The sequence below is a fragment of the Microtus pennsylvanicus genome, chromosome X (genome assembly GCF_037038515.1).
Source record: "Microtus pennsylvanicus isolate mMicPen1 chromosome X, mMicPen1.hap1, whole genome shotgun sequence".
Taxonomy (NCBI): Eukaryota; Metazoa; Chordata; class Mammalia; order Rodentia; family Cricetidae; genus Microtus; species Microtus pennsylvanicus.
This window is the reverse complement of record NC_134601.1, coordinates 118,605,807-118,620,080: the sequence shown is the minus strand read 5'-3', so window position 1 is coordinate 118,620,080 and position 14,274 is coordinate 118,605,807. Positions and strand designations below refer to the sequence as shown.

Below are 14,274 nucleotides of genomic sequence, written 5' to 3'. Positions count from 1 at the left end.
AGATGTGTCAGTCGAGACTGATTGCCACAGCTGCGTTTTGATGGGTTGTGTTTTTCTGCAATGGGATCTGTCTGTTGCAGAGCAGCTTCTTGGGTGAGGGGTGTGAGGGTCCACTCATCTGGGAGTATGGGGATAAATACAGAATGTAGTTGGGTTTATGCTGGTTTAGTAGAGTGATGGCTGCGGGTTCTCCTCCAGGATCCACGACTTCGCTAGCCTCGAGTAGTCTACATTTCCAGTGCTAAGATCTTTCCCCTCATGTTAAGTGGATATTTAAAGGCCGATTAGAGAGCTGTTGATTACCTCCCAGTTCTCTTGCCACTACTGTCTCCTTAGAGGGACTGTGCCATGCTGATTGTTGTGGTTTCCCGACATCATAGCTGGGTAGGACTGTTGGTTGCTTTCCTCCCTTGGAAGCTTGCATGGCACCTTCCGGTATCAGAATCTAGCCCTCAGGGAGACTTTCATGCCAGATCCAGCTCAGGTCCTCTGAGCGAGCCCTGGGTCCATAGTGTATGGTGTCTTCAGCAATAGGAATTTTCCTTTCATCTCTGAGAGGCAACCAAGGGAGTCTCTTGGATGTCTCTGACCAATAACTCAAAAAGGGGGCTTCTCCCTTTAATCCCAGCACTCGGGAGGCAGAGGCAGGCGGATCTTTGTGAGTTCGAGGCCAGCCTGGTCTACAAGAGCTAGTGCCAGGACAGGCTCCAAAGCTACAGAGAAACCCTGTCTCGAAAAACTAAAAAAAAAAAAAAAAAAGGGGGGGGCTTCTCATGCTTGCTGTTGGGGTTCTTGTTAGTCTATGGCTTGGGCTATGTAGGGTAAGTGAGGATCTGAGGATAAGTACATTTTAGCACCCTTTCCCAAGGGCTGAAAGAACACGGAGGAGCCCTTATAGCAGCCTCCGATCCAGATACGTGTCCAGCAAACCAAGCTGTGATCTAAGGCTGAATACTTGGGCTCTGTGTCCATATAGGTCACTGGTTAGGCCTTGGCCTTAGATGGATGGTTTGTCTCTTCAGAGCCGTGCTTCCTCATTTCACAAACAAGGCAGTAAGGCCAGGTGCTCCAGTCACCTCCAACGCTCCAGGCACCCTCGGTGCTCCAGGCACCCCCCCCTGGCGTTCCAGGCGCTCCAGGTGCTCCAGGACTCCCGGAGCTTCAGGCAGTCCCGGTGCTCCAGGCACCCTCGGCGTTCCAGGCACCCCACTCCTCTGGCGTTCCAGGCGCTCCAGGTGCTCCAGGACTCCCAGAGCTCGAGGCACCCCCGGCGCTCCAGGCGCTCCAGATGCTCCAGGACTCTCAGCGCCAGTTCATGTGTCACTGATTCCATTCACCGTTTACCTTTGCGTCACCTCCGGAACTCAGGTTCCATCTGATAGCAACAGCATACCACAGTACATCTGGCGCCGGTTTTCTTAGTATTTTTTAAAATTCATTTTATTATTTTATGTGCGTGAGTGTTGGGCAAGGGCCCACTGAGGCCAGAAGAAGATAGATCCTATGGAACTGGGGTTACAGACAATTGTGAGCCACTCTGAGGGTGCTGGGAATTGAACCTGTGTCCTCTGGAAGAGCAGCCCGTGCTCTTAACTGCTGAGTCACCTCTCCAGCCGCGTTTTGGGTTTTTAAAATATAAAAATGGTGTGTCTTCTAATCATGCCATCTTGTGCTTGAGAAAATAGGGTTTCTGTAGTTTAAGAACGTCAACGGTAGAGCACGTTGAGTTACTTGCAAGGCCTTGGGTTTGATCTCTAGCGTATAAAATAAGAAAGACTCAGTGAAAAATGTTTATATGTAGAATAAAATTTTTAAAATTACTTATTTTGTGTATATATGTGTATGAATATGGTATTTATACGTTTGTGGTTTGTGTGTGTGTGTGTGTGTGTGTGCGCGTGCGCGCGCTTCTTCATGCGAATGTGAAGGCTGCTTTATTCCCTTGAAACAGGGTCACTCATTGAGCCTGGAGCTAGGCTGGCTGCCAGTAAATCTCAACAACCTTCCTGTCTTTTCCTTCCCAGCACTGAGGTTAGAAGTAGCCACTTAAAAAAAAAAAGACAGGGTCTCATTATGTGAACCTGGGTAGCCCAGAGCTTGCTATGTAGACCCTGTTAGCCTCAAATTTACAGAAATCTTCCTGAAAGCTGGGATTAAGGGTGTGTGCCCCTCTGCCTGGCTCCGTGTTCAATTTTTCACTTGGGTTCTGGCTCTTTGAACTCAGGTCCTGCAAACCATCTCCCCAACCTCTGTCTTAGTGTATGTTTTTTTTTTTTAAATTTCCCCTAAGGCAAAGACAGTGATCTTTTCCTGTAATTCTAAACCCAGTGTAGAATAGTAAATTACGCATGCTATAATCAGTGCTTCTAAAAGTGGCCAAAACATGGCACACAACACACAAACTCAAAAATCTCCACAGCAGCTCCCTGCCTGCATAGAACTGAAGTTCACCAAGAATTTTTCTCAGGCAGGGCACGAGAGATGGCTCAGTGGGTAGAGGTGCTTGCTGCCAAACCTCAAGACCTGAGTTCAGTCCCTGGAGCCCACATAGCAGAAAGAAAAACACCAACGGCAAACTGTCCTCTGATGTTCACACATAGGCCACACACAATAAGCAGATACATACATACATACGTGCATACATACATACATACACATGTAATAAATAGCAAAAAGCCAGGCATGGTGGTATATGTCTTTAGTTCTAGCACTCAGAAGGCAGAGGCAGACACAGGCAGATAGATTTCTGTGAGTGCGCAGCCAATCATGACTAAATAGTGAGATTCTTTCCCCAAAACAAACAACAAAAATTTAAAAAAAATTCATGTTAGGTCGGAGTGGTTTTTGTCCTGAGACCTTCTGCTTTGCCAGCCCTCGTCCTTTCTTCTTTTGCAGGGCTTCGGATTGGATTTGGAGCCGCCTGCTTCCTAGGCTGCTGCTCTATCACTGAACCTCAGGACTTCAACCTTACTGTCGCGGTGAAAGCTGATCAAGAGTGTGAACGTGTGGAGGCTTTTCCAAGAGCAGCCGAAGGGACCGTGGGACTGAGATCAGAACAGTGTCCCCGTGAGAGCTGCCACAATGCCTGGAATTAAGCTTCAAAAATTTTCTAAATATATACATGCTGGAGTAGATTTTCCTAATGATTTTGCCTACAGAATGCTCCCAGAAGCCAGCACTGACCTGCAACAGCACAGGGCAGGGAATTCTGGGAATCAGCATTCAGCTTAGCTAAATTGATCCAGCACAAAGCGACCACAGCAAAGGTTGATTTGGAATGGAAAGAGACACGGTGATCACGGCTTGTGCTTTTTACTTTGGCAAATTTCAACTCGTTGCTAGGGCTCTTCCCGAAGCCTCATTAACTTAATGGCAAATCCTTGTCACAGAGTCAACAGAATCTAGTTCCAACCTGTCTCTCCACTTTATCTGACCTCCCCTTCCCTTCTCTCAGTCCTCTCCTCTCTGCTGCTTTGTTTCTGACGCTATCCCCCTCCCCAACCTCTCTCTGTCTCCCCCCCTTTCTGTCTCTCTTTGTCTCTCTGTCTCTATCTCTGCCTCTCTCCCCCTTTCTTTCTCCCCTGACAAGCCTTACGTACATCTAGCACTGAGGATCCAGAAACAGAAATGTCCACCTTGGGCTCACATGTAGCTCAGTATTGAGCACTCGCATAACATGGGCATGGCTCCGGCTTCCAGCCTCAGCCCCAGGCCCCCAACAACACATTCTTTTAAGAAATGCCCACCGTGTGGGGCTTGCATTCTAGTGGGGTGGAGCAAACAGAGCAGATAAGCTTGTTTTATGGTGGATGCCTGCAAGGAAGCTGGAAAAGCAAGATTACAGACGGAGAGGGTAGGCTGTCTCGGTGGCGAATTCCTGCAGTTCCAGTCCAAGGGAGGTCGAGGCCAGCCTGAGCTACCAGAGATGGAGTTTCAATAAAATCCAATAAAAAAGAGAGAAGAGAGTGGGAGGGCGACTGAGCAGAAGGGGGTTTGTGGGTTATCAGATAAGGCCTTACTGGGGAGGACAGGCCGACCTCGGCAGAAGGGAAGGAGGGGCCCTTTGATTAAGAGGAACACAGTGTCCCTGGCCCAGCAAAGTAGCTAATAGCGCCCAAGGCATGCAAGGCAAGGGACGGGTCGGGGGAGGCTGGCGGAGAGCTTGCTTTGTTCTCCCAGGGTGGAACTAAGCAGTACAGAGTGGCCTGGTGAGGTCGGTGAGCTATGGCCAGTGGTGGGTGAGAGGTCGGAAAGGGGTGTGTGTGGGGGCAGCCACAGGGCCCCTTTTGAGCCCTTAGCTTCTTGCTCTGGGGGCAGTGGGGGTGTGCTTGCATAATGGCATTTTTGTCCACAGGAGTTTCTATGTTGAGACAGACTGAAGGGGACGGAAAGGGACGAGCGAGGCTTTCATGACCATCTTCACTGGCACCCTCTGCTCCAGGCCCCAGGGAACTTTGGCTTACCTTCTCTGCTTGTTCCTGCTTGCGGTGTTTGATTTTGTTCCAGGACCTGCATCCACCTCGATTACCTCGCCCTACTCCACGTCCCCTTTTTTTCTTCTTATTTAAACCAAAACTGACACTGTAGTTTCATTTTGCGTTAGAATCTTTGATAGCATAATTTTAGGTGCTAAAAATAAGGTTAGCTTTCCAGCTTCGAGACAATAGCAAAAAAGGAAAGGTTTTATATTCTGTGATGTAGGTTTCATTTTAATTTTTACATCTTTTTTTTGATATTTTGAGACAGAGTCTCTCTATGTAACCCTGGCTGACCTGAAACTCACTAGACCAGGCTGGCCTTATCCTTTTGATGTAAATTTAAAGGTACTTAAATTCTAAATCACATCTACAATAAAGATATAAACATATATTTTCCAAAAAGAAGAACTCTTCAAAATAGCAAGGAGGAAATAAAGTTGCAATTTCTTCTTTTCTTTCTTTCTTTTTTCTTTTTTTTATTGATAAAAGGACAATAAAGAAAGAAAAAAACAAATTTCCACCTCCTCCCAGCCTCCCATTTCCCTCCCCCTCCTCCCACTCTTCTCCCCCTCCTCCCACTCTTCTCCCCCTCCTCCCACTCTTCTCCCCCTCCTCCCACCCCTCTCCCCTTCCCCCCACTCCTCTCCCCCTCCCTCTCCAGTCCAAAGAGCAGTCAGGGTTCCCTGTCCTGTGGTAAGTCCTAGGTCCTCCCCCCTCCGTCCATATCTAGGAAGGTGAACATCCAAACTGGCTAGGCTCCCACCAAGCCAGCAGATTGCGTAGGATCAAAACCACGTGCCATTGTCTTTGGCGTCTCATCAGCCCTCATTGTTCGCCATGTTCAGAGAGTCCAGTTTTATCTCATGCTTTTTTGGTAGCAGTCCAGCTGGCCTTGGTGAGTGAGCTCCCAGTAGATCAGGTCCACTGTCTCAGTGGGTGGGTGCACCCCTAGTGGTCCCGACTTCTTTGCTCATGTTCTCCCTCCTTCTGCTCCTCATTGGGACCTTGGGAGCTCAGACCATTGCTCCAGTGTGGGTCTCTGTCTCTATCTCCATCCGTCGCCAGATGAAAGTTCTAGGATGATATGCAAGATATTCATCAGTATTGCTCTAGGATAGGGTCATTTCAGGTTCCCTATCCTCAGCTGCCCAAGGAACTAACTGGGGACCTCAGCTTGGGCACCTGGGAGCCCCTCTAATGTCAATTCTCCTGCCCACCCTAAAGTGGGTCCCTTAACTAAGAATTGTGGTTCCGTGCTCCCCTATCCAACCTTCCTTTATCCCGATCCTCCTGTTTCCCCAAGTCCCCCCTCCTTCCCTTCTACCTTTTCTCTCCCCATCTCCCTTTACCCCCATCTCACCCCACCCCCAAGATCCCACTTTTCTCCCCGGCAATTTTGTCTACTTCCCTTATCCAAGAGGATAACTATATGTTTTTCCTTGGGTTCACCTTCTTACTCAGCTTCTTTAGGTTCGCCTATTGTAGACTCCGTGACCCCTATTTATGGCTAGAAACCAATTATGAGTGAGTACATCCCATGTTCATCTTTTTGTGTCTGGGATAACTCACTCAGGATAGTGTTTTCTATCTCCATTCATTTGCATGCAAAATTAGAGAAGTCATTGTTTTTTACCGCAGCGTAGTACTCTAGTGTGTATATATTCCATACTTTCTTCATCCATTCTTCCATTGAAGGGCATCTAGGTTGTTTCCAGGTTCCGGCTATCACAAATAATACTGCTATGAACATAGTTGAACAAATGCTTTTGACATGTGATAGAGCATCTCTTGGGTAAATTCCCAAGAGTGGTATTGCTGGGTCCAGGGGTAGGTTGATCCCGAATTTCCTGAGAAACCGAAACACTGACTTCCACAGTGGTTGCACAAGATTGCATTCCCACCAGCAATGGATGAGGGTACCCCTTCCTCCACAGCCTCTCCAGCAAAGGCTATCATTGGAGTTTTTTATTTTAGCCATTCTGACAGGTGTAAGATGATATCTCAAAGTTGTTTTGATTTGCATTTCCCTGATTGCTAAGGAAATTGAGCAGGACCTTAAGTGTCTTTTGGCCATTTGAACTTCTTCTGTTGAGAATTCTCTGTTCAGTTCAGTGCCCCATTTTTTAATTGGGTTAATTAGCATTTTAAAGTCTAGTTTCTTGAGTTCTCTATATATTTTGGAGATCAGACCTTTGTCTGTTGCGGGGTTGGTAAGATCTTCTCCCAGTCAGTAGGTTGCCTTTGTGTCTTAGTGACAGCGTCCTTTGCTTTACAGAAGCTTCTCAGTTTTAGTAGGTCCCATTTATTCAATGTTGCCCTTAATGTCTGTGCTTCTGGGGTTATACCTAAGAAGTGATCACCTGTGCCCATCTGTTGTAGGGTATTTCCCACTTTCTCTTCTATCAGGTTCAGTGTTTTCGGGCTGATATTGAGGTCTTTAATCCATTTGGACTTGAGTTTTGTGCACGGTGATAGTTATGGGTCTATTTTCATTCTTCTACAGGTTGACATCCAGTTGTGCCAGCACCATTTGTTGAAGATGCTTTCTTTCTTCCATTGTATACTTTTAGCTCCTTTATCGAAATGAGGTGTTCATAGGTTTGTGGGATAAAATCCGGGTCTTCTATATGATTCCATTGGTTGACTTCTCTGTTTTTATGCCAGTACCACCCTGTTTTCATTACTGTAGCTCTGTAATAGAGTTTGAAGTCAGGGATGGTAATGCCTCCAGATGATCCTTTATTGTATAGGATTGTTTTGGCTATCCTGGTTTTTTTGTTTTTCCATATAAAGTTGATTATTGTCCTCTCCAGATCTGTGAAGAATTTTGATGGGATCTTGATGGGGATTGCATTGAATCTATAAATTGCCTTTGGTAGAATTGCCATTTTCTGTGTAACAGTCATGGCTGCCCTAGAACTCACTATGTAGACCAGGCTGGCCTTAAACTCACAGAGTTTCGCCTGCCTCTGCCTCCTGAGTGCTGGGGTTAAAGATGTAAGCCTCTACCACCCTACAAGATTACAAAGGCTAAGATTATTTTCTAGTTTTTTTTCTTATTTTTTCTTTTTGCTCTTTTTTCTTCTCTCATACATTACTCCCACCACTCTTTTCCCTCCCTGCACTCCTCCCAGACCCTCCCCTGTGTCCTCCAGGTCCTCTCCTCCTCCTTGCCCTTCAAAGGAAAAAAAAGGAGCAGAAGGAGCAGGCCTCCCCAGGGATAGCAACTGAACACAAGTTAAGAAGTTACAATAAGACTAGGCACAGACTCTCTTATCAAGGTTGGATGAGGCGACCCAGTAGGAGGAAAAAGGCCCTAAGATTAAGTGTAGTGTCTCTTCTTATTTTCTATCTTCCATTTTCTATTCTCTAGTCTCATTCTCTCTCTCTCTCTACATAGCCCTGGCTGTTCTGGAACTCACTCTGTAGACCAGACTGGCCTCGAACTCACACAGAGCTGTTTGCCTCTGCCTCCTGAGTGCTGGGATTAAAGTTGTGCGCCACCCTGCCTGGCCCCCGTTAAACTTTAAATGAATTTAAGAAAAAAAATTTAAATATCTGCTACAAAATAATTCAGTAGCACCAAGAGAAAATAAATATTAAAATGCTCTGCAAGCATGACTTATTAAAATATGACCTGACAAAATTTTACTTATTTTTTATTTTAAAAATTACATCGATTCATTTTGCGTATGTGGTGTGTGTGTGGGGGGTAGCCCCAAGCATGCTCCTGTATGTCAGAGAACAACTTTGAGGAGTCAATTCTCTTCTTCCCCCGTGGGGGTTCTGTCAGTCTAACATAGATCAACAGGCATGGCAGCAAATGCCTTTACCCACTGAGCCCTCTTGCTGGTCTATGCTTGACCATTTTTATTTCTTTACCAAGAACTTCACTGTAATTATCAGGCAAACTACAAATTTTATAAACTAACATTATCAATCAGGACCTAAAGAAATAAAATGTAGGGACTGGAGAGATTGCTCAGTGGTTAAGAGCACTGTCTGTTCTTCCAGAGTACCCAGGTTCAATTCCCAGCACCCACATGGCAGCTCACAACTGTCTGTAATTCCAGTTCTGGGGGACCCAACACACATGGCAAAACGCCAATGTGCATAAAGTAAAAAAAAAAAATTCAAAAAAAGAAAGAAAATGTAAGCAAGCTCATGTTTTAACACATTGCTCGGATAGTTCTATTTTTGAAAGCTCTCCTCCCACACCCGGTGAGAGATGGCAGGTGAACTGCTCATGCGTCTGTGTTTGTCGGTGTGGAATGCTCGGAACTGTCTGTGTTTGTCGGTGTGGAATGCTCAGAACTGAAACCAGGGCCTCCAGTTGGTTTTATCACCTCAGCGCCGGCATAGCTCTCAGTTTTGAGAGCGTCTGGTTAAGTTACTGAGGATTGCCTTGTACTTACAATCCTGCCTCAGCCTCTGAAATAGCTGAGAATACAGACCTGTCCTACTGGGCTAGGTTTGCTGATAGGCTCCCTTCCTCCCCCCCCACCCCATCTGCATGTGCACACATACATGGAGTCAGAGTCCAGAGGTTGTGCCAGATGTTTTCTGTAGCCTCTTTCCACATTATTATTATTATTGTTGTTATTATTGTTGCTGTTGTTGAGACAGAATCTCTCATTATTTGGATGGGCTGCTTTACCACTGAGCTCCAGGATCTACTTGTCTCTGTCTCTCCAGTGCCGCCACTCCTGGCATTTTATGTGGGTGTTGGGAATCCAGATTTAGGTCCTTATGTTTGTGCAGTAAGCACTTTACCAACTGAGCCATCTCCCCAGCCAATACTCCCGTGTTTTAAAAGGGGATAAATCCATAAAGGATCAGACTTGTGGGCCGAGACCCCTTTGACAAACATCTATCTACAAAAATATTTATATTTCCATTCATAACAGTAGCAAAACTACAGTTACGAAGTAGCAATGAAAACAATTTTATGGTTGGGGTCAGCACAGCATGAGGAACTGCATGAAACGGTTGCAGCGTTAGGAAGGTTGAGAACCACTAAGTGAGACTTGGCTGATATCTGCCCCTGCGTGTCACTGCAAATGGCGTGACAAAAGGAAATTCTTCTAGCAGAAACCTGGAGAAAAAAATACATCATCTTTTTGTTGTTTGGTTGGTTCTTTTTGTTTTTGTTTTTGTTTTTTTTGAGACAGGGTTTCACTGTAGCTTTGGAGGCAATCCTGGAACTAGCTCTTATAGACCAGGCTGGCCTCAAACTCACAGAGATCCACCTGCCTCTGCCTCCTGAGTGCTGGGATTAAAGGTGTGCACCACCACTGCCCAGTTTATAAAAAGACATTATCTTAATCTTAATCAAGTGCTCAAAGGTCAGGCATGGTTTTTCAGACATGTCATCTCAGCACTAGGAGGCTGAGGCAAGAGGATCATTTTGAGTTTGAGGCAAGCCTGGGCTTCATAATAAGACCTTGTCTCAAAACAAAAACAAATCAACTCCCAAAGTGGTAAAGTAATAAGACAAACTAACTTCGTGAAACTCTTGACGTCATACCCTTAAGAACAAGAGACTTTTGGTGTCTCCCCATGAAAGAGTCATATGTACTCTTACACTAAATCCTGGATTGGAGAAGATTCTAGAAAAGATTTTGTTGGTTCAGTTGGAAAAATTTGAATATGGAGCCTGGTAGAGGCTTGCCTAACATGTACGAGGCCATGGGTTTAACCCCCAGCATAACACACACACACACACACACACACACTCACACACCCTGATAATCTCTTGATTCTTGTGCTTGAATTGTGGTTTTGTAAGGGATTGCGTTTACCCTTGAGAAGTATGGAGAAACATTTGGGGGTGGTTTAAAGGAACAAGATAAACTTACTTTTTTATGAACCCAAACTGTCTCCATATCTAGTTATCATTTATATATTTATATCTATCTAGTTATCTGTCACATACCTCTGTATAAGCACACGTGGCAATTGTTCATTGGGTTTTGGGGAAGGGGTAAGCAATGTATGGAAATGTTTTATGCCATTCTTGCAACTTTTTTCAGGCTTGGGGTATAGGTCAGTGGAAGGAATGCTGGCCTAGTAGTTGTGAGATCCTGGGTTTGGTTTCCAGTTACACACACACACCCTAGACATAGTGGCATACACCTGCAATTCCAACACCTGAGAAGCTAAAGGCAAAAGCACTCCCGAGGATGAGGCTAAACTAAGCAGAGAGACCCTGTCTCTACCCAACCCCGAAACAAAAACCTTCCAAATGTGGCTATCATTTTAGGTTTCTACTTGAAAGGAAAGGAGTTTGGAATCACTGTTTATGACAGATAGGTATCTCCTGTGTTTTCAAAACGGGAGCCAGGGTTATCAAAGTCATCGTTCTATAACAACGGAAGAAGACAAATCATTAACTTTCCGATTGCTTTGAAATCACAGTTTCCATTTGCATCTTAAGCCCACAGGCTCTAGTGGAGTGGGCAGTAATAAGTTACAGACAGACAGGAGTTCAAATGACTAAACCAGCCCGTTTGTTTTAGTTGCTTGAACAGACAGAAATGTTCAAGGACAAACGACTTTGCAAAGCACATCTGCACGTAAGTGTGCACTTGGTGTGCTTTTACAGCTTAAGACTTCCGGTACAATGGTAATCTCATGACTCTAAACCTTGGAATCATGTAGGGGATCTTTCCAATGCTGATGCTTAGCTCATTCTGCCCAGAGTTTGACTTAAATCCTCTGTAACAGGCCCGGAGCCCTTCAAAAGGCAGTCTAGATGGTTCTAATATGTGGTCAAGGGGTCTGTCCCAGAGACTTCCTTTGCAGTGACTCTGTTCTTCCCCCTTCTCTTCCTCATTTTCTTCTTGTTTTTTTTTTTTTGTTGTTATGTTTTTAGAGCTACAGTCTCATTTGGTAGGCTAGACTGGCCTCAAACTCACTATGTAAGGTATTGAACCTTAAAGTGGGAGTGGTCCACTTTCTGATTTCTAGAATTGCAGGCATGCATCACTATACCCACATGGGGACTAGAGAAGTGGCTCAGAGGTTGTGTGCTACTAGTCTTCGAGAGAATCCAGGTTCAATTCCTAGAACTCACACGGCTTCTCATAACCATCTGTAATTCCAGTTCCAAGGATCTGACGTCCTCTTCTGGCTTCCTCAGGTAACAGGCGGCCATGTGATATACAGACATACAGGCAAAGCAAAACACCCCTCGCCACACATATTTTTTGAGACAGGATCTTATTGTGTAGCCTTGGCTGGCCTGGACTCACTGTGTAGTCAGGCTAGCCTTGAACCCACAGAGATTCACTTGCCTCTGACTTTCAGGTGCTAGGATTGAAGGCCTGCACCACCATACACATTTTAAATATGTGTATCTCTGTGTGATTATGGTTGTGCATGTGAATTCAGCTGCCTGCAGAAACTACCGGCACATGTGGAGGCTAGAGGTTCCACAGAGGCTGGAGGATAGAGGTTACCTCTGGGCCTGGAGTTACAGTCGGTCGTGAGAAGTCTGATGTGAGGGACGGTTACTGAACTCAGGTCTTAGGCAAGAGTAGTATGCTCTCTTAGCCACTGAGCCATCCCTCCAACCCACCACAGAAACAGCCTTTTGTTGTTTTTGGCTTTTGAGACAGGGTTTCTCTGTGTAACAGTCCTGGCTGTCTTGGAACTCACTGTGTAGACCAGGCTGGCTTCAAACTCAGATCCATCTCACAGTACCATCTTAAAAGATGCCACAAGACAGATATGACTCAGCCTGGGAAGGCAGAATCTTGGAAAGGTGACAAGAGTCACAGAAATGAGCTTTTTTTAATTTTAGATTTATTTATGTATTCAGTGTTCTGCATCCATGTATGTGTGCAGGCCAGAACAGGGCATCAGATCTCATCACAGATGGTTGTGAGCCACCATGTGGTTGCTGGGATTTGAACTCAGGACCTCTGGAAGAACAGTCAATGCTCTTACCCTCTGAGCCAGCTCTCCAGCCCTGAGCTGTTTTTCTTTCTGTAAAGTGAGATAACAGGGCCCCTCCTCTGAGGCCTCTGAGCTCTTTCTTGGGTGCATTGTTTAGATCTTCCTCTTTCCTGTGGTAATTCTTCACAGATGTAGTGAAGAAATGATAAAATGTTCAGGATCCAGTATATTCTCACCCAATAAAATCATATGCACCAATGAAAGCCTGGGGATACCCCAACGTGTTAGCATTGCTATCTCTGGTCAACAGGACCAAAGGGGAATGCTTTTCTTTGTAATGTGGTACATGAATAGGTGTTAAGAGATAGTAAGAGGGGCTCCTTCTTCTTCTTCCTCTTCTTCTATGCTTGGATGCCAGACAGAAGAGGGCACCATGTCTCATTACAGATGGTTGTGAACCACCATGTGGTTGCTGGGAATTGAACTCAGGACCCCTAGAAGAACAGCCAGTGCTCTTACCCTCTGAGCCTTCTCTCCAGGCCTACCCAGGTCTTCTTAGCACCACGTTTTCTCTAAACAGTCAGTGGTTGGTAGGTATTTTAGGTTGTTTTTTTTCAGCTTGGAGTGATCATGAGTAATGAATGGTATTATGGTACTTGTTTTAAAACAAGCCAGCCCTGTGTGGTCATGTTTTATTTTCCTTTTTAGAAATACCTAGCAGTGGAATTACTAGGCTAAATGTACATTTTTGTTTAATGTTTTTAACACAGGGTTTTACTATTTAGCCCAGACAGTCCTAGAACTTAGAATCCATTCTTCTGCAAGCATGTATTTGTCTCAGTACCATTTATTATAGAAACTACACCGTCTCAATTCTTATCTATCTATCTATCTATCTATCTATCTATCTATCTATCTATCTATCTATCTATCTATCTATCTACCTACCTACCTACCTACCTACCTACCTATGTTTTTCGAGACAGGGTTTCTCTGTGTACCCCTAACTGTCCTGGAACTCACTCTGTAGACCAGGATGGGTTGGAATTTACAGCCTCTGTCTCTCAAGTGCTGGGATTAAAGGCCTGTGCCACCACTGCCCAACTTCTTTCTCTATTTATTGGTGTTGTCGCCTTCGTAAAAATTAACTGGCCACGAGCTGGTGAGATGGCTCAGTGGTTAAGAGTACTTACTGCTTGCTCTTCAGAAAGCTGAGACTTGAGTTTCAGCACCCACATGGCGGCTCACAAGGCTTTGTAGCGCTAGTCCTAGGGATCTGACGCCATCTTCTGGCCTCTATGGGCACTGCAATACTCTGTCTGCCCTGACATACACACACATAACTTACAAATAAATACAACCTCAGTCTCAAAAAGGAAAAAAAAAATAATTTGGCCACAGATATGTGATCTCAATTTGTTCCATTGTCTTCTATATCTGTTCTCATACCAGTGCACCACTGCCCAGGTGTATTGTAGATTTGACTGAAAGGAAAACTCCCTAACATACCTCACAGGGTCTATTGTGACTTGGTGTACTGTCTAGTTCTTCAGTCTTACTTTCTAGGTCACTCGCCTTTGCTCTCTCAGCTCTTGCCAAATTGGTCTCTCAATTTCTCTTACTACCTAGCAAATAACGTTTTGCGTGTGCTGTTCTATGTGCTCACTCAGAAAGATATCTACGTATAGTTCTTTATTTATATGTATATCTGTATCTTCAATCCCAGGCTCCTTTATGTAAGTTCTCCATGACCTTTCTCACCACGCCACACATCTTATGACCAGCTCTCATAGGGTTATGTGACTATTGAAGTAGCATCAGCTGTCCCTCCTGAAGGTAGTAAGCTCCAGGAAGGAATGGCTCTCCTTTGGGTCACTATTGTCTCCCCTCTTCCTGA

The 14,274-nt window shown here is 45.1% G+C and overlaps 1 protein-coding gene across 1 annotated transcript in view; it reads left to right on the top strand.

Moving 5' to 3' along the window:
- The window catches only part of Txlng (taxilin gamma), a 101,507-nt gene extending 98,470 nt beyond the window's left edge, over positions 1-3,037 (top strand). The window contains exon 10 of the mRNA XM_075958071.1: positions 2,896-3,037. Coding sequence (XP_075814186.1) covers positions 2,896-2,931 — 36 coding nt within the window. The 3' untranslated portion in view covers positions 2,932-3,037. The remainder of the gene's footprint in view (positions 1-2,895) is intronic.
- The last annotated feature ends 11,237 nt before the right edge of the window (positions 3,038-14,274 follow it).